Raw genomic sequence first — 19,994 nt, forward strand, 5'->3', positions numbered from 1 at the left:
TCCTACTCTCACCTATGGTCATGAGCTTTGGGTCATGACCGAAAGAACGAGATCGCGGATACAAGTGGCTGAAATGAGCTTCCTCCGCAGGGTGGCCGGGCGCTCCCTTAGAGATAGGGTGAGGAGCTCAGTCACCCGGGAGGAGCTCGGAGTAGAGCCGGGCATCTGTCTCGGATGCCTCCTGGGCGCCTTCCTGGGGAGGTGTTCTGGGCATGTCCCACCGGGAGGAGGCCCCGGGGAAGACCCAGGACACGCTGGAGGGCCTGGGTCACGGGGACAGTAGCCTAAGCAGGGATGCCCAAACTTCCTTTTCTCTGGACACTTCCTCCAGCTCTTCCGTGGGGGACACAGAGTCGTTCCCAGGCCAGCCGAGTGACATAGTCCCCCCAGCATGTCCTGGGTCTTCCCCAGGGCTTCCTCCTGGTGGGACATGCCCGGAACATCTTCCCAGGAAGGCACCCAGGAGGTATCTGGTACAGATGCCCTAGCCACCTCAGCTGGCTCCTCTTGATGTGGAGGAGCAGGAGCTCCGAGCTCCAAGCTCCTCCCGGGTGACCGAGCTCCTCACCCTATCTCTAAGGGGGCACCTGGCCACCCTGCGAAGGAAGCTCATTTCAGACGCTTGTATCCGAGATCTTGTCCTTTCGGTCATGAGTCAGACCTAATGACCATAGGTGAGAGTCGGAACACAGATTGACTGGTAAATAGAGAGTTTCAGCTCAGCTCCTTCTTCACCACAATGGACCGGTACATCGACTGCATTGCTGCAAGATCCCAAGATACTTAAATTCCTCCACCTGAGGAAGGATCTCTCCCCTGACCTGGAGATGGCAGGCCACCTTTTTCTGGTTGAGCACCATAGCCTCGGACTTGGAGGTGCTGATTCTCATCCCAGCCGCTTCAGATTCAGTTGCAAACTGCCCTAGTGCGTGCTTAAGGTCCTGGCTCGATGGAGCCAACCGGACAACATCATCTGCAAAAAGCAGAGATGAAATCCTATGTTCTCTGGACTCCCTCCGGCCCCTGGATGTGTCTAGAAATTCTATCCATAAAAATAGTGAACAGAACCGGTAACAAAGGGCAGCCCTGCCAGAGTCCAGCATGTACTGGGAACAGGTCTGACTTACTGCCGGCAACCGAACCAGAATGTCACGAGGGACGCAGTCGAATGCCTTCTCCAAGTCCCCAAAACACATGTGGACTGGTAGGGCAAACTCCCACGAACCTTCGAGCATCCTGAAGAGGGTATAGAGCTGGTCCAGTGTTCCACGACCAGGACGAAAACTGCATTGTCCCTCCTGGATGCAAGGTTCTACCATCGGCCAGATCTTTCTCTCTAGCACCCTGGCATACACCTTCCCAGGGAGGCTGAGTGTGATCCCTCTATAGTTGGAACACACCCTCCAGTCCCCCTTCTTAAAAAGTGGGACCACCACCTTGGTCTGCCAATCCAGTTGCCATGTGATGTTGCAGATGCGTGTCAACAATGACAGCCCAACAACATCCTGAGACTTGAGATACTCAGGGCTGATTTCATCTACCCCTGGTGCCTAACTCCCTCAGTGATTGCAGCTTGGGTAATGGGCAGATCAGCCTCCGACTTCCCAGCCTCTTCCCATTCCTCTATGGAAGACGCGTCGATGGGGTTGAGGAGATCCTCGAAGTATTCCTTCCACCATCCGACAATTTCCCCAGTTGAGGTCAGCAGCTCCCTGCCTCCACTGTAAACAGTGTTGGCAGAGCACTGCTTCCCCCTCCTGAGGCACCGGATGGTTTGCCAGAATTTCTTCGAGGCCCACTGATCGTCCTTCTCCATGGCCTCACCGAACTCCTCCCATACTCGAGTTTTTGCCTCTGTCACGGCCCGGGCATGTTTGGCCTGTCGGTACCTGTCAGCTGCTTCGGGAGTCCCACAAGCCAGCTAGACTAGGTAGGACTCCTTTTTCAGCTTGATGACATCCCTTACCTCCGGTGTCCACCACCGGGTTCGGGGATTGCCGCCATGACAGGCACCAGAGACCTTACGACCACAGCTCTGAGCCTCTGCATCGACAATGGAGGGGGAGAACATGGTCCATTCGTGATGAAGGGGTTTGAGTTGTCCGAATGATCTTAGGAGCTATGTTGTCAGGGGCTATATGCCCCCAGCACGGTCTCCCAAGGCAAACAGGTCCGGACCAGACTAAGAGCGGATCAGTAGTCCCTTGTGAGCAAGAAAAAAACAAGGACTGTGACGTCGCCTGGTACAGCAAAGCCGGGGCCCCACCCTGGAGCCAGACCTGGGGTTGGCCTGGCTCCCATTCACGCCTGGTAACACGTGCCTGGGGTGTGAGTGGTGCTCAGAAGGTTGCATTCTGCAATCTCACCATTAGAAACTAAGTCTTTCATATTTTACACATTGCACCTTTAAAGTGCCATATAAATACTTTTTTTTTTGATTAATTGATTGATTTTATTGTCCAGGATTGTTCCTCCCCCTTAATGAATTTTATAGTTAAGGGTTAAAAAGTAAAGGTCTTAAACATATCTTTCATCATGTCAACATCAGTATGAATACTTTTGATCTGCCTCTTTCTTTCCAGATATTGCTCTGCAGTAGGTAACTTCCAGGTGATGGGTGGATTCCAGACACTCCATAAACTCTCAATGTAAGCTACTCCTCCTGTTCTGTATTTTTTCACTTCAGGTGTCCTGTTCACATTCAAAAATATTATAGGGAGCACCAGCAACAGCTTTGCTGGTGAACTTGCTAATGCTAAATAACCAGTTCTTATGTCCTTTTTTCCCCAAACCAACTATTAGCTTAAAAGACATCACCCCACATGCAGCAGGACTGGTTTACTAGACCAGAAGTGTTTGATGACGTTAACTGATTAGCTTCCATCATTTGAAACAGTCAAACTGGGAATAATTGAGTCCTAAGACAAGTCTGTTTTCTATTTTTCTTTTTGTCTCTCTGTATTTCTGTTCAGCGAGTGTTTAGGCTCTCAGCAGGCCATGCTCGCTCAGCTGTGTGTTGCAGATCAGCCTGCCAGTGAGGAGGCTAATCTGGTTTCATTGATGTACTGGCCACTGCAGCATCTCCAGCAGTACAGCCGGGCCCTGCTCAAGATGGCTGCCTGTTACGATGTGGTGAGGGTGAAACTCTTGTGCTGCTTCTGTCTGTTTGCATTTTATGTCACTCAGACTGTTTTGATCTTCCTTTTCCACCCCAATCTTCCTCATTTCTCCAGCTTACTGTATTTCCAATGACTGAGTTACTTTGGATAAGTAAGACATTACCATCACTGTATTGGCTGTAAGATGCCCCAGCCCTACTCTTTTGTAACTTCAAATACACTGTAAAAAATTTTTTGTTGTGTTTCTTCTTCTCTCTTCCTCCTCTTTATCTCCGTCAGGTAACTATAGAGTATCAGTCACTTCAGCAGGGCTGTAGTCAGTATGAGTTCCTGTCTTTGTCCCTGATGAGAAGAAAGAAAGAGGCTGAAACTACTTTCCTCTTCTGGAAGATGCACTCTGGAAAAAATACTGTGAGTACATCTCTGTGTTTTATTATAAACTGCGGTCTGTTGTTTGTTTGAAGAAAAACTTTTGAGATTTGACATGCAAAATGTAAGTCGTCATATTCTGTGGTGACTTTCAAACCCCACCAGCCACTGTACTTGACATTTTTTGTACAACCCAGGTATAACAATCTTGCTGTTCTCATGATAGAGGAAAAGTTTTACATGGTTTTTCAGATGCTCTGTTTCAAACAGAGATCATTCACAAAGAGTTTTTTTGCCTTAAGCGGAACCTACAATACATTGCTGTACAAAGCACAGGCCTATAGCATGCACCTCTACTAAATCTATTCACCTGTTTACTGCAGAATTTCTGTAATACACAATTATTTTCCACAGCTTGTCAGGTTTTACTAAGGAGATATAAATGTGTGTTTATTCTTCAGGAGGTTCTGCGGCTTCCACAGCGTCGTGTGGTCTGTGAAAGCACTAACAGGTCTCTGACTCTGCTGAATGCTGGGCGATTCTCCAACCACTGGTTCATACTGTTCAACGATGCACTAGTGCACACACAGGTACACACACACACACACACACACACACACACACACGAAAACACAAAGAAAGTCTGGCTATTATGGCAATTTTCGTCTATTTGTGGGTATTGTAGATGCATGGTGGACACCATGAATTTTCCACAGAAGTGTTGATTTGTAAATGCAATATGCTGATAGCGACAACAGCAGTGTGGAGTGGACACAATGAACCTATCTGTTGAAAACCTTTTAAAATGAACTTAAAATTGTCTGAGAGAGAACAGCACCACCCACTGGTAAAACATCAGAGAGAATCCACTGAATCTTTGTTAGCCTTTCCCAGATCAGACAAAACTTGATTTGTATGTTTCTCTCTGCCGTCCTGGATTTTCTAAACATCCACCATGTTGTGCAGAAGCAGGTTAAATGTGTACGTTGTGTCTTTCGTTCATTCAGGGTGCCATTACTTCTCAAAGTCTAGTAAGTATATCTGACTCTAGTTTACCCAGCTTCATGTCCTGCCAGCCTAACAGGTTTATAACTTTTACTTTTATACTATAGCCACATAGGTGGGCTGGCCTATCTTCAGGGCTCACTCACATGGTATTAGTAGGCAAATTAGTGAATTTTAACACAGAACTTTATGTAATGTTAAACGGATTCTTGTACACACAGATGCCTCTAATATTTTTTCCACTCTTTTTATATCTGTAAGGATACACTAACTGAATAAATATCCGGCTTTGTCACATTGCAGATGTTCTGTGTTAAAATGTAAAATATTTCACGCATGTTTTTCTGAGGGCTGCTGTCTGTGTGGATTTGGGTTTGGATGTGTTTGCAACAGTTACTGTACATTAGTCAGTTAGTGGTGAAAATAGCCCATAAAGATGGTGAAAGGATGTGGCTCACTGCTGCATTCTAGCTTTCAAAGGCATCTAATCTGGTAGATAGCCACATCACCAGCTCTAAAGAAAAAGATGATTAACCTAATTGACAACTTCTACATTACTCAATGAATAAATATGTACTGTTGACCTATCCTGTGTGTCTTTCCCTTTCAAATTTATGTTTGCTTCACTATAAAACACTTTGGTACTGAACACTAACTAAGGTTAATAGTTTCCTTGGCTTTTGTATGGTGTGTGGTGGTGTATTAATAGACAGCAGTTAGTGGTGAAACCTGTTCTGTCTCCCTCTCCATGCCCTGTGTGGTTTTACAAAGTCAGGTGAGAAACTGAATATATGCTGTGGGAAGTGATTATAAATTTTAATTTGGTTTAGTTTTGGCTGTTCTGGTTCTGTGATAAAACAAGACTTGAAACATTAATCATATACTATGAAGGTCAAAACTCCATGGCAGAACCTAGGGACAAATTTTTGTAATAGAGCCAGGAAGGGTTGCACACTGACATCTCATTCATCTATTTCACAAAACTTCTTTTACATATAGTAAAACTATGATTTGCAGTGTTTTGTTTCCTAATTTCCATTTATCTCTCTCTGTCTCTCTCTTTTAATTTCTTAAGACAATAGTTTTATCTCAGACAGTGTGATGTTAGCTGTTGTGAGAATTATCAAGAACCACATATACAGAAATATAGTAGTAAACTGCTCTCTCTCCGCAGTTCTCCACACATCATGTCTATCCTTTGACCTGTCTGTGGGTGAAACCACTTACTGAAGACAGCAGTGGACTGTAAGTTGGTTGTTAAAAACAGTAAATAAATAAGACTAAAGGTCAAACCTTAGGTCAAACCTAACATGACTAATTAAAACTGATGGTTGGGACAGTACATTTAGTAAGTCTTCAAGGTTTATGATGATGAATAATGGGGGGAAAAAAAACATCTGTCACACACTATGCTATATCATAAAGCCTGGTTTACTGATACCTCAGCTTCTTATACGTCTGAAATGATCTTTTTGAATCCTTAATTTTACGTTTATCTCCCAGAAAATTGATTTGGCACTTGATGGGGATGAAGTTGGTCAAGCAAGCAGCAGATATCACAGAGTGTCATAGACCTTTTTACAACATCACATTAAAACAGTGGAATCCTATTGGAACAAGTGGAAGAATTCTAAGAATAAACTAAACTTCTTTTCATTATCTCTCTGGCTCACTTGAGCCACCATCTAGTGCCAGTACATTAATTTTAAGGCACATCAGCGCTGATAAACATTTGGGCTCAGTGGTTACTTGCTGTTTGGTTGAAACCTGTGTCTTCTCTGGAACTCTGTGAAGTATAGCACTGAAGGTATGAAGGCTTGAAGTCAGTGCCAGATTATTTTTATACAATAACTAGAATACCTGGCTTACAGTGCCAGATGCTCTTGATTGTGCATGAGACAAGTCGTTCTACATATGTATTTTTACTTTTACAGTAGCTTGTTTTGTAAAACATTTTCAAGCATTTTGTACAGCTCAAGTTAATTATTGTCCTTGTGTGCTTTTAGCTGTGCCATCAAAATTACATGCCCAGAGGAGAGTTTCACACTGGTCGCTTCCACACCCCAGGAGAAGGTATATTTACAGTTTATACTATTAAAGGTAATGTGTAAAATGTTAAAGATTTAGCAGCATCTAGTGGTAAGATCGCAGAATGCAACCTTCTGTTCAGCCCTTACATCCCAGCTACCTGTTTTCAGGCACCAGGGAAGGTACGGTGGCTGTTACCTTTAAAATAAAATGTGATTCCCTGTCTAGAGCCAGTGTTTGGCTTGTCTCTTCTTAACTACAGTATAAACAGGCCTTAGTGAAAGGATACCTTGATCCCTTTGTCAATTTAAAAAGCTCATTCTAAGATTAACAAAATGCAATGGTTGTTTTCTGGTGATTATTCACTAATGACGACATATTAAGAATAATCTATTCCATTTCTGCTAATAAATCACTATAAATATTATGCATTAAACCTTTAATACACATTTGTGGTTGATTTGTTTTCACCCAAAGAGCTTTATGCACATAATGTGGGGAATTAGATCTCAGTGGAAATTACAGATATATCGGAAATATTAATATTCCTTCTATCTTTCTCTTTGTAGAATAAGTGGTTACAATCTCTTAACCAGGCGGTGGATCAGGTGCTGGGTGGTGGTGTTCAGAGCTCATCGCCTGTGCTGACAGCGATGTCTCGCACAGCCTCTTACACGTTCACTGGAGAAGGACGGTTTAAAGATGCTCAGTACACCGGGGGCTGGCTGGCAGGACGAATTCATGGCAGGTGTGTGAGTGTGAGTGAGTGTGTGTGCATGCCTGCCTATGTCATCCCTTTGTACTTAGGGTTGACTGAATAATATTTGCTTATGGGTGTGTTCACATAACCTAAATATTACAGATGTGTGAATAAGCACTCAATGTATCTGCATGGCATATGTTAAGTTGGTGTGAATTGAAATCTAAACACCATGTCTAGCACTGTTAAATGACCACAGACTGGCTTTGTGCAAATGGTTGTTTAATAAAATACGTTTGCCTTTACAGAGGAACCATGAAATGGCCAGATGGACGGATATACAAAGGGATCTTTAAGAATGGACTGGAAAATGGGTCTGTATATTAATCTGGTGTAATGCTGAAGAACTTGATAATGTATAATATGGTTCATTACCAGCGTGAAACATATCTTGACCCCTTTAAGAGCAAAAAGCATAATAACTTGCAGAAACAGAAAATGATGTTGGTAGTTTCAGTTTTCACTGAAACCATATACTGAACATTTGCTATGTACAAACATGTGATTAACTAGCAGTGATTAAAGTGTTGTTGCAACATTTCTGCATAACTCTTTTTTCCCCAGCTATGGAGAATGTATAATACCTAACAAAGTGCTGAATAAACCAGACATCTACGAAGGACACTGGAAAGATGGCAAGATCCATGGTTTTGGCAAGTACAAGTCAGTAAATATTTTGACTTTTCAGTAAACTGGGGGTAGTTAATGACCTGTATGTCTCATTTCTTCATCAACAAAGTAATAACTGCATGATTTAATTAACTGAATCATCTGAATCCACATTATATGCAGTAGAATGTACATTGTAGATGGCCACTATCTGCATGTGTATTGTGTCTGTGTGGGTCTTCCCCAGGTATGCCAGTGGCGAGGTGTATGAGGGCTGCTTCTGTGACGACCAGCGGCACGGTTACGGCATGCTGAGCTCCGGTAAATTAGCCAGGAATTCCTCCAGTGTTTTCATTGGCCAGTGGGTCCAGGATAGGAAGACAGGATACGGCGTCTACGATGACATCACCAGGTCTGATTATTTAACCCAGAAAAGTGAGGTGGTCTTAGATTATATCTGTCTGCACAGGGTCTACCATTTCAAAGTGAAACAGCTATGTTTTTCATCAAGCATCTTTTAGCAACAACAGGAACTGAATTTTCTACCATCAAACGGGATACCAGTTTGTCTTTTGATTGCTCTTGAGAATGTCAGGTTTTAAATGAAAATAACGGCTTGACAGACATCTTCTTATCAAAGCATTTCATATACATATTCATTTTTTGGCAAAGGCAGACTGTTGTCGATAGTTCCTGATCCCTTTTTTTATTTTTTTTTTTCCAGAGGTGAGAAATACATGGGACTCTGGTTGGATGACCAGCGGCATGGCAGCACTGTGGTTGTCACCCAGTACGGTCTCTATTATGAAGGGACCTTCAAAGAGAACAAGATGGCTGTAAGTTCATCATTAAATATGACCTTGCACAGTATTCATATTTTCCTGTTTGGATGTACAGAGATTTTACAAGATATTTATGAAGATAGTTTTTTTTTTTTTTAATAGCAAAGACATTTCTGAAATCAATGCACTTTTAATGTATATAAATGGCCTCAAACAAAAATTTAGGAGCACATACTTCTAAAAACTGATATTTATCTTACTAAACAGGTATGGTAAATACATGAACGTTAGATTAAAGATTGAGAGTCTATATTTGTAATGTCTAAAATGTTTGATGTGTATGTGTGGGCCTTTTTTTTTTTTTTTTTTTTTTTTTTTTAAATCAGGGTTCAGGTCTGTTGCTGTCAGATGATGACACAGTTTTCCATGGGGAATTTTCTGAGGACTGGACTATCAATGGGAAGGTAGAAGAAGACATCCGTCTCATTTTATCTGCCTTCTCTGACTCTGTCTAATGCTCTATAATAATTTGTGTCCATAAATGTATTCTGTCACTGTGTTATGGTCTTTAGAGCTTTGTAATGTAATGGGATTTTGCTGTAGTACATAGGAGATCAGAAATCCTGCTTATTTAATTTTTTTTTGTTTTTGTTTTGTTCCTGTACTCACGTTTACTTCACAAATGGGTAGCTGTGACTAGTGTAGAGCCCTAGCTATTGCTAAAAACTGACTTATACAACTACAACACAGTGAATGTCATTTCATTCATATCCATTGCTCTCAGGGTGTTTTGTCCCTGACTAATGGGGACTCTTTGGAGGGCCTGTTCAGTGGAGAGTGGAGCACAGGCCTGAAAGTGGTTGGAACATACACCAAACCAACTGTTGCTGAACCTGAAAGCAAAGACAGAAAGAACCTGTTGTGAGTACTACTTTGCATATTTTAAAACCTGGAATCATCATGTATTTGTTGTATATTTGTTTGTGTACAAAGGGATCTTTTATATTTTGTGTATGAATGTGTATGGGTGTGCTTATATTATCTGTGCATTGTGAGGCTGATAGGTGTGTATGGAAACACAACAGGATAAGTGTAAACAGTTTCTATTATGAAGTGTTAAAATAAAAATGTTAAAATGTTTGCTTTTGCAGCAGGATGGGTCAATATGTAGTGCCTGCAGATCAGCGATGGGGTTGTGTGTTTGATGAATGCTGGAGTCGACTGGGCTGTGATGCTGCTGGGAGAGGAGAGCGGGCTACAGCCTGGGAGAACATCGCTGTTGCGATAACAACTGCACGACGACACAGGTGGAAAAGTCACGCAAACACACACATTCAGGCGATTGCAAATCCTTCTATATCTTTCTTAAATACGCAGATGCATGTTAAAATAATTAAATGCATATCTTTGTGTGTATTTTGTGTATGTAGCCCGGACCTCAGTAGGTCGCAGAGCAAAGTATTGGAGTCTTTAGAATTTATTCCCCAGCATGGAGAACCTGTCACCACTACAAACTATGATAACATACGAAGATACCTCCTTAAGGTACGAGTAACGTTTCTCTCTCTTTTTGTAATCACCGATGTATATTTAAAAGAAATTGGTCAACCATCAGCGCAATATTTGTACTGTATTAGGCCATTAAGGACAATGTGGGAAATCAGTGATCAGAAGCATTCCAGCAATAATGGAATAATGGTGTGGATTTTATTTCTCTGTGGGACTGGAGTGAAGAAATCAAAATAGTACTGAAGTAAAAGTAGAAATGCTACAGTGTGATTCTCTGTTACAAGTAAAGGTCTGCATTTGAAATTGTACTTAAGTAAAAGTACAAAAACATTACCAGTGACTGGAAGTATACTGGAAGAAAATGTACTGTAAAATCTCAAATTGGCGTATTCCATGTTATTGTATTGTAAATATTGATGCATTATATATTGTTCATCACATTAGTGCTTCAGCTGGTACAGTTGGAAATAATTTTAGGTACCTTACATACCAGTATTACAATTACATTATGTACTACTGTCAATGTCCCATTGGGGATCAATGTTTTATGATTACAGTGTATTTTTGTTGTATTAATCTGATCCTGAAAAATAACTAATATTATAAAATAAATATAGTGGAGTATTACACACTGAAATTTTGTGAAGTATGAAATAGGAGAAAGCAGAAATATTAAGTAAAGTGGAAATACTGTTACCTTCCACAACTGGGTACCCCAAAGGAAAGTCATAATTTTCTCTGTTCCACTGTGATGTTTCCTGAACAGTGGTTCTAATTATAGTGTTCAACCTTCCGGAGGAATTTTATTCAGTTTAAGCTAGAGAAAATTACTGTTTGGTGTTTTACCTCTATAGTAATAATTCAAGGGTTTACTGGTTGTTGGTGGTTATTTTTCTTTTTCTCACTCCTTAAACTGGCCTAAAGTGCAAAACTCATCCCAGGCAAACAGCTGGTGAAGAATGAGGAACCAAACTTTTGCATTATTAAGATGTTGTTAATTCCAAGCCAAAATGTTTACCTACAGTGCAATGAAAACCTTTCACTCAGGAGAACTGAGGGAGGTTGGCTTCCAGTTTTTGGAAGTCATTTACTGTACCTCAGGTTAGAGGTTGACAAGTCAGAAAAACATGGTTATCTCTTCCTTTATAAGTCATTTTGCTGCTGATTTAATACTTAACACATAAAACCTGATCCTGATATAGTACTTCATGTCTCTGTGTGGATGTACGACAGGCATGTGAGACCCCGCTCCACCCACTGGGCTGGCTGGTGGAGACATTAGTGACAGTTTACAGGATGACTTACGTTGGTGTGGGATCCAACCGCAGGCTTCTCAGACAGGCTGTGCAGGAGGTCCAGGCTTACCTCACACATTTCTACAGCATCGTCAGGTAGATTCAACTCCTAATGTGTTTTTGATTTACTTTTTTTGGTTTTTCTATATATAATCAGAGATACTGTTTATTAAAGAGAAACTCATCTGGCTCAGGAGTTAACCAGCTGGGGGTATTTAATGCACTTGTCCTGAACTGACTCAAGGTTAAGACACAAAAGAGGGAGAGAATAGACACAATCAAAAGTGAGAATAATGTATGAAATTGAATAATTTGCTAAAATCGGTCTAGGCAAATCTCAGGTGGTCTGATGACAAAGTAAAATGAGTGGTCATACTATGGTGGAAACAGCCTTACTATAATGTTAATAACACTGTAGGATTTATAATACTGTAGAAACATGTAGAAAATGTTATTATGTTAATTCCTAAAATAAAAGCTATTATATTAGCATCTTGAGCCTGAAGAGGACATCATACTTCACAAATTATTTAGGCTGTAGATTTTATTCAGAATATTTATAATTGTTGTATTGCTCAATCACATGTGTTCTGTCTTTATGGTAAGAAAGAAAATGTCACATTTAGTGACATCTTAACATTGTGTGTGCATCTGTTTTTCTTTTGTTACTATGTCTTTACGGTTACAGTTTGAAATATTTGTACACATTTGATAACTGAATTCTACACAGATGAAATACTGTGGAGTAGTTGCTGAATTGCTTAAAAATGAAGCTAGAGGATGTCACATTTAGTGAATACATTTCTTCCAACGCTGTGTCTCAGTCTCTCTCCCCACTTGGAAGAACTGAGATGTTAGTAAGGGAAGCAAGGATCCATGTTTGCAAAATGGAAACCCTATTATTATTATAATTTACTCAAGTAAAGTCAAGCAGAAGGGATCTTTGCAGACAATAAATAAATGTGTATCTGTGTGCTGCTTTGTAGTTTCAAAGCTGGTATTAATATTATCAGCACTTGACAAAATTTGAGTCCACTACTGATTATTTCCAAACAAGAATGGCAAAACACCAGTGCAGCATGTTGTATCAATATAGAAACCAAAGGCATCAAAGACCAAGGATGAAACTCACAATAAAAAAAATAAAAAGGCTACAGTACACTACAAAAACGATATATTTTTTTCCTGTAGGTTTCTTTTTCCGGGGTTACCGGATGATGGTGGCATCATCCCAGACCCCCCTGGCTCTCCAACCAAAAGCAGATGCAACTCTAATGCAGCAGATCAAGGGTGAGTGTCAACTCACACACAAACGCATGAAAAGACTTAAAGGTGACAGTTTTATGAGCAAATGAAATTAACTGACAAGATGACAAACAAGCCTCAGCCAGCGGGCCTTTCCTAATCATCTTAGTCATACTATAATAACCAACTGTACACTAAACCTTCACCTCTCTCTCTCTTCTTCTCCTCCACATTGTTCTCCAGCAGTGTTGTGGTGGTAAGCTGCTCCTCTCTCCTCCTCCCTCTGCTGCTCCCTCGACTCTACCCTCCTCTCTTTACCCTGTACTGCCTGCAGGTGGAGCAGGAGGAGGCCCAGTACTGGGAGCGCATCCTCCGACTCAACAAACAGCCCGACCAGTCACTGCTCAGCTTTCTGGAAGTGCAGGAGTGAGTCTGTGCATGCAACACGGATACACACATTTGTTTCTAAGCCACAAACAGCTGCAGGCTAGGTCTAGATAGTGTTACGTTTACTGGTCTGGGTATTGGTAATGTTTATTTTGTATATATACCTCACCAGTCAAAGGTTATTCAGTGTTTTTTTTCTTTTTTGTTGTTTTCAACATTGTAATTTTAATGGTGAAGACATTGAAATTATGACAAATATGAATTATGTAATTAGTCAACAAAAACATGTGAAATAACCCAGAATAGGTTTTATATTTTCAATTCTGCACAGTATCCACCTTTTGTTTTGATGACAGCTTTTTTCACTCTTCATACTTTCTCTGTCAGCTGGAACAGTTTTCCAGAAATCTTGAAGGAGTTCCCAGAGGTGTTGAGTTCTCGTTGGCTGCTTTTCTTTTACTCTCAGTTCCCACTCATGCCAAACCACCACACTTGGCTTTAGATCAGGTGATTGTCCATCACTCCCCTTCTCGAACAGAATAGCTCTTACATAGACTAGAGGTGTGTTTGTGGTCATTGTCCAAACCAGATGACATTTGCATTTTGACTACCAACACTGTGGTAGTCATGCTGGTTAAGTGTGCCCTCAATTTTGTCACCAACAGTTTCACCGGCAAAGCACAGACGGACTATCTTTTCTTTTTAATTAACTGTTTTTTGCCATAATATGGATTTGTACAGTTGCACTATTGGTGCTAATGACTGCACCCACTCTTCCTCTGCACAATACACCTGACGGTCTAAAGCAAATTGAGACAGAAAGAAATGTCACAAATTAACTCTTGACAAGGCTCATCTGTGAACTGAAAAACACTCCAGGCCATGAGTGTGCCAAGCTGTCACCAAAGCTAAATGCAGAGACTTTGGACAGTCTAAAATATAAAACATATTCTGAGTTGTTTAACACGTTTTTGTTTACTACATAATTCCATAAGTGTTCTTTCATAATTTGGATGATTTTAGTATTATTGTACAGTGTTGAAATAATAAAACAAAGAATAAACACTGAAGAAGGTGTGTCCCCTTTTGACTGGTACTGTATATACATGATTTTTTTTTCTTTTGTAGGAAGTTCTGGCCAGTGTGGATGTCAATTTTGGGAGAGAAAAAGCAGGTCAAATACTAATTGTTTTCTACTCATGTACCTTTTCTCATTTTCTGTACTTATGCCCAGTTTTTTCTCACACCAGCGTTCAGTCCATCTAAACATATCATTAACACACATTATAGATTACCAAAGATACCAGCATACAAATGTACTGTGTTTATGTCCATGAATGCATCTGTCGTTCTTTCGTAACAGGGTTTTTCTGCTTCTGTCACAGATTGTGTCCAGCACTAAAGAGGCCTGCTTTGTTTCTGCTGTAGAGACACTCCAACAAATCAGGTAACTCCCATGTGAGCCGATGGGAGAGAGAGGCTACATGACAAAGCTTTGTTACTGTTGTCACTAAATGTGACATGATCTTTTACAATGTCAGTACGGTTTGATTAGCAGATGACCAATCAGGAATTCCATGCAGAGTGTTTACTCCTGTGCCATGTACCTCTCCCAGCAAACTCAAAAAATAAAATCATTATGACATGATTCAGTTGAGGAATGCTTAAAATAGTTTGCTTGTTTTTTGTGGACATTGTGAGTCACAGTAAGTAGTACCTTTAGACAGGCAAGGAGTATTTAAAAACAGGGAAGAAACTAGTTTATTGAGGCTTGTGAATCTGAACTTCAGTCTTTAAAGGCTGTAAAATTCATAGTGTCTTTATGATGATGATATTTGGCATAAATGTTGCAATAATTGGACAAACTCACAAATAATACTTGGATTACTTAAAGTTGCATTGAGACAGGAAATTCATTGAAGGAAGACTGATCAGATAATATTTATACCTGGATATGATAGGATATGGCACATAGGGCTGCATGAATAACATGATCTGAATAATATTTGTGCTAAAATACTACATATCAGGCTATTGTGTGAGGTGTTATTGCCGTGCAAAGGCATAAAAATAAATAACTGATAAGAAAGATGACAATTCTTATTTACTTAGGGTTCAGCATCTCTTCTTTATTCATTGGTACTACTTTGTAGAGTTGTTTGTAAACAACGTACAGTATAACGAAAATGATCATTATCGATCAAATTTTTTAAAAAAAGTGAAAATGTTTTTGGCCATATCAACCTATCAGCGCAGTAGTCCAATACTACTCATACAGCACAACTCAGAGCACTGCCTTATTCAATTAATTAATCAAATAAATTCAAATATTTGTCCTCCTGCATATGCAGCACTACCTTCACTCCGTCAGACAAACTCCTGGTAATCCACAAGACCTTTGTGGAGTTGACACAGGAAGTAAAACCGATGTTGGATGGCGATTTTCTGTGGTGCATGGATGACCTGTTCCCTCTCTTCCTCTATGTGGTCCTCAGAGCTAGGTTTGTTATCTCACACACACACACACGCTTTGTCAATAGATACAAAAGTTGATGTTCAGTTGTCTCAGTTTTGCTTTAGGGGTTGGTTTTATTGTCACATTTTTTGTGATTGTGCTGTTTAGTTATATATTACTGGTCAAGTAGCACATTGCTGTTATTTGTTCCTATTTTTAATATCATTCAGTTATAACTCAATGCTGGACACATTAAAAATCCTAAATAAAAATAGGCAAATTGCATGCTTACAACTAACAAAGCTGACCATGTTGTATTTAACTGCTCTGACATCCAGGATCAGAAATCTGGGAGCTGAGGTCAGTCTGATAGAGGATTTGATGGATCCCAACATTCAGCATGGAGAGATGGGACTGATGTTCACAACACTGAAGGTGGGTCCCCTCAACACAGAGACATTGTAGACGATGAAATTACTTACTCACACATTCATCTGTGTATTCTGAGTAAATTTTGTATGCCTGCTCTGTTTTACATAAATTGTCATCATTTCCGAATCCACATTGTAGGTACAGTATTGTCCAAAAAGCCTGCTTGTCTATTGCTAAGTGTTTTCATACAGATTGAAACCTGATGCAAACGATTTCTGTCCAAATTAGAAATTTTGTTTCTGTTTTTTTTAGTGCAGGTCTTTAAACATGTTTGCATATCTGTTTTGCAGGCCTGTTACATTCAGATCCAGCATGAGACAAACACATAGGAGGGTACAGGAGGATGCACCACACTCCCTGTAGGTGGAAACTACAATAACAACGCAGTGCTGCACACACAGGAGCTGGCAGACCATTACTGCTACTACAGTTTGGTATGTTGCAGCACTCAGAAGTTCTTTCCGTTTTATTGATGGCAGAATTCAGCTCCCTCTTCTGGACATGTTAGAAAACTACATTATTATAATCTTCATAATGTTTGCTAATGCAGTTTGTTGCTCCTAAAGATTTTCAGTAAGATTTTGTAGTACATCAGTTCAGTTTCCTTTTATAAGGTCATTAATATTCAACAAAAAATATTTAATGAATGACTTTGCAAAGACAAAAGTGTAACAGCAGTGCAGTTTTCATTACTTTATAGTATTTTTTTGTTTATAGTTCCATAAAGAGTAATTCAGTAAAATATACCATAAGGGCAAGTGAGTTGTTCTGCTGTATATTTTTCCTGTTTCAGGAAACAGCTTTTCCCACCCAACCCAACTTTTTAAAGGGAAGCATTTCTGACTATTAAGTTAAATATTAATGCAAATATCTTTCTAATGTTTAAGCACTCATGTTTCATGTCATGGGAATTACAGTGAAACCAGTGAATGCAAGTATTTCCTTAATAGCAGATTAACAGTAAATGCACTGTTGAAAGCATCCAAATACAATAATGCCTAGGTAATTACCTAGGCTACTGAAACTATGTATACTTGTTGAGGGAATGTGGAAACTACTGTTTTACTAAAAAATGAGGTTGAAGCTGCATGTCGTAACAAACTGACATAACCATGCCATTCTTTTGGTTGGTGCTGCCTCTGTAGATCCGAAAAGATTTTCTTGCACTTCGGTATCTTTTTAGCAGCCATTACCTTTTAAAGAGTAATGTCAGCACTGATTACTCACTGGTCCCAGAGCAGCTACATGAGACAGTTGTGTTGAATTTAATAAGATACAGGATCAAACTGACTTCCAAAATCATCAGAAAGCTGTAATGAACAGACTTTCACTTTTCTGGGACTCTTTAATTTACTTTTGATTGATTATTATTGCAACTTCTGTTATGACTTCTACCCTCCTGCACTACAAATATGAGCTGTGTGTGTCTGCTCCCACATGTTGCACCAAACCATGAAGCTTGTTGTTTTCTGACATTCATAAGTAATACACAGCAAACTGAGCAGCAGGAGAATACTACAGTTACACTTGAGTTACAACTAATATGGGAACACTCAGTAGCTAAGTATAGAAAATATCTTGCTTGTTGGTGTTTCAGTCCGTCTTTCTGTTCTGTGCACATGTGTTTCTGTGAATAAGCATATTATGAACAAATCTACATTAAATTTGCAGTTTGTGCATGAAAATAACATTTAGGCTTTTCCATTTGAGCGGTTTTGCTTGTTTGTACGCCAGACTTTACCATGTGCCATGGTGATTATTGTGTGTGTTTAATGCAGATGAAAACAGACATTTGCTGTGTTCTATGGCTAATTATGATAAAATCAAATACATTGATCCTATAAATTGATCTGCAGTTATTATAAAGGCCTGTAGGGAAAGCAAAATTTTCTATTTGAAATTCACTTGCAGTTCACTCCCTTTTTTTTTTTTTAAGTCCTAAACCTGTCACAACCAGCCAATAATGTTGTCATGTGTGTCTGAGTGGATTATTTTGTGTGATTTTTGTAAAAGAATGAGGGACTTTCAAATTAGTTATAAATGAATTGTTGTTTAATATATCATTAGAATGATAGAATAATTTAAATTATTGCTTCCAGATGTATCATAATCATAAATTGTATTCCCAATTTATGATTATGATCACAATTTGTATTTCTTCTAAAATGATACCAGCTGTGCCTCCCAGTCATATTATACAGTAACTGAGGATGCATTTTAAAGTCTGTTGATATTTATGATGTGTTTAAGATATAGACCAGAGTCATAAAATGACTTTAGTTTGCATTTACAGTACAGAATGTACTGCCATCATATTGATGAACTAAGTTTGTTGTGTTGATCAAGCGTAAATAGACTGTAAAACACTCAGGTTGAGCTGCAGAACACAACAAACAAAAACTTGCCAAAATGACAGAAAAGCAGCTTTTCTTTTCTCTCCTCTAATTTCTACTATTTTGGCTGTTACTGAAATGTATTTGTATTTATTATTGTTAGTGCTTTTTACAGAATGTAAAACTTCAGAGGGTGTATGTGCCATATGTTCAATGTTTTTCTTTCTTCTTGCTGTTAAAACCACTGCAGTGTACTGTAAAACAGGTGTAAGATCAAGGGATGGATGAGAAAAAGCATTAATTTGACTGCTCCACTAATACCAGGTTAAAGAGCATTACAAATGGTTTTTCATTGCATAACTACAAATTGACTGCAGTTCCCTACATTTTAGGTAGAAATATGGTTGAAACAGCGTGGCCTAAAGTCAAGCATTACAGATTCTAAATCTGCCTGAGATTGGTAATCCAAGACAATGATTTTTTTTTTTTTTTTTCATGTAAAAAAAAAAAAAAAGTTATAATTTATAAAATTGTAAGTAGTAATATGAGATGCATGGAGCTTGGTATCAAAAACATGAATTGAACAGATATATGAGTAAGAGTCTGAGTTTATTATTTTTATAGCTAAGTCTATTTTTGTAACATCACTCACATATAGAAAGTGATGATCAGCGGAACATGTCAAGTTGAATCAAGCTAGTTTTGATGGATAAATTCATTGAAATACAAAATGAATATGTTTACTCATGAAATGGGCAATAAAATTGATTTAACTCTGAAAAATATCTCCTGATGAAAATAATTATATTGCTAAGATCCATTGGTAGATTGTAATCATGTCCAGGGTTCAATAGGAAGCAAAACAAAACAAATCAAAATGTGTGAAAACTCTACCCACCCTATTATTTTATCACTACTGGGGTCTTTCTTATGGCAGACATTTTCAGTAGGTGAAGCACACATATCTCTTAACATGAATTATGTTCTGTACATGTGTCCCTGTAAGCAATGACAGTGTTGCTGTTGCTCCTTCACGTCATAGCATGTTGCACACCACCTTATTGTCATAATTGTACATGGGGTTTTTTAATGTCTGTTTTTGTTTATTTGTCTTGCATGTGCTCAGTTTGAATGTGCTGATCCTAAGCTCCACCTGGATAATTTTTTCTCATTTTGAAAAAATCATAATTGAAAGGTGAAAAAGTGGTTGTGTCCCTGCCGTTACCGCCACACTTTGTGTCCTTTTGACTGTGGGGCTGCCCCAGTGATTTGTCTTTGCCTCAGTGGATTTCACATTGTGCAGATAATTTGCCTTTATACCTGCCCACATAAACTGGAGTCATCCCACTGTGGTACCATGTAGATGGCTGGTGGCTACATGACAACTTACATCTATAATTTGACACGATCACAATTAAATTGAAATGGTATTTGTACCAACAATAAAATTTTACAATTAATTATTGTTGATTGAAAGGGTTTTTTTTGTTTTTTTTACTGTTTAATCCTTATACTTGCTCTGTGGCCCCAGTAGGTAGTACCACATCAATGTTCTCACAGAGTTACTATTTACTTTTACTTTTAACAACATGAGTTGCATGAGTAGTCCACACTGGTACATTTTATATATTTGCAATAATTTTACCCTCAGTAAATTTTATATTTA

General features: G+C 39.3%; 1 protein-coding gene across 4 annotated transcripts in view; it reads left to right on the forward strand.

The window, feature by feature from the left end:
- Positions 1-19,788, forward strand: part of LOC113123337 (alsin-like) — a 32,307-nt gene extending 12,519 nt beyond the window's left edge. For 2 of the 4 annotated variants that reach the window (XM_026295285.2, XM_026295289.2), the window contains exons 18-41: positions 2,583-2,648; positions 2,973-3,132; positions 3,399-3,530; positions 3,950-4,078; positions 4,496-4,519; positions 5,668-5,738; positions 6,500-6,566; positions 7,091-7,269; positions 7,530-7,595; positions 7,846-7,944; positions 8,138-8,302; positions 8,615-8,726; positions 9,059-9,136; positions 9,457-9,593; positions 9,824-9,979; positions 10,103-10,217; positions 11,415-11,572; positions 12,668-12,766; positions 12,965-13,147; positions 14,237-14,282; positions 14,494-14,555; positions 15,460-15,609; positions 15,902-15,998; positions 16,286-19,788. In XM_026295285.2, coding sequence (XP_026151070.1) covers positions 2,583-2,648; positions 2,973-3,132; positions 3,399-3,530; positions 3,950-4,078; positions 4,496-4,519; positions 5,668-5,738; positions 6,500-6,566; positions 7,091-7,269; positions 7,530-7,595; positions 7,846-7,944; positions 8,138-8,302; positions 8,615-8,726; positions 9,059-9,136; positions 9,457-9,593; positions 9,824-9,979; positions 10,103-10,217; positions 11,415-11,572; positions 12,668-12,766; positions 12,965-13,147; positions 14,237-14,282; positions 14,494-14,555; positions 15,460-15,609; positions 15,902-15,998; positions 16,286-16,324 — 2,590 coding nt within the window. In that variant the 3' untranslated portion in view covers positions 16,325-19,788. The remainder of the gene's footprint in view (positions 1-2,582; positions 2,649-2,972; positions 3,133-3,398; positions 3,531-3,949; positions 4,079-4,495; positions 4,520-5,667; positions 5,739-6,499; positions 6,567-7,090; positions 7,270-7,529; positions 7,596-7,845; positions 7,945-8,137; positions 8,303-8,614; positions 8,727-9,058; positions 9,137-9,456; positions 9,594-9,823; positions 9,980-10,102; positions 10,218-11,414; positions 11,573-12,667; positions 12,767-12,964; positions 13,148-14,236; positions 14,283-14,493; positions 14,556-15,459; positions 15,610-15,901; positions 15,999-16,285) is intronic. The other 2 variants (XM_026295287.2, XM_026295288.2) reach the window with 2 other exon arrangements.
- Positions 19,789-19,994: the final 206 nt, after the last annotated feature.

Source organism: Mastacembelus armatus, chromosome 21 (genome assembly GCF_900324485.2).
Source record: "Mastacembelus armatus chromosome 21, fMasArm1.2, whole genome shotgun sequence".
NCBI classification, from domain to species: domain Eukaryota; kingdom Metazoa; phylum Chordata; class Actinopteri; order Synbranchiformes; family Mastacembelidae; genus Mastacembelus; species Mastacembelus armatus.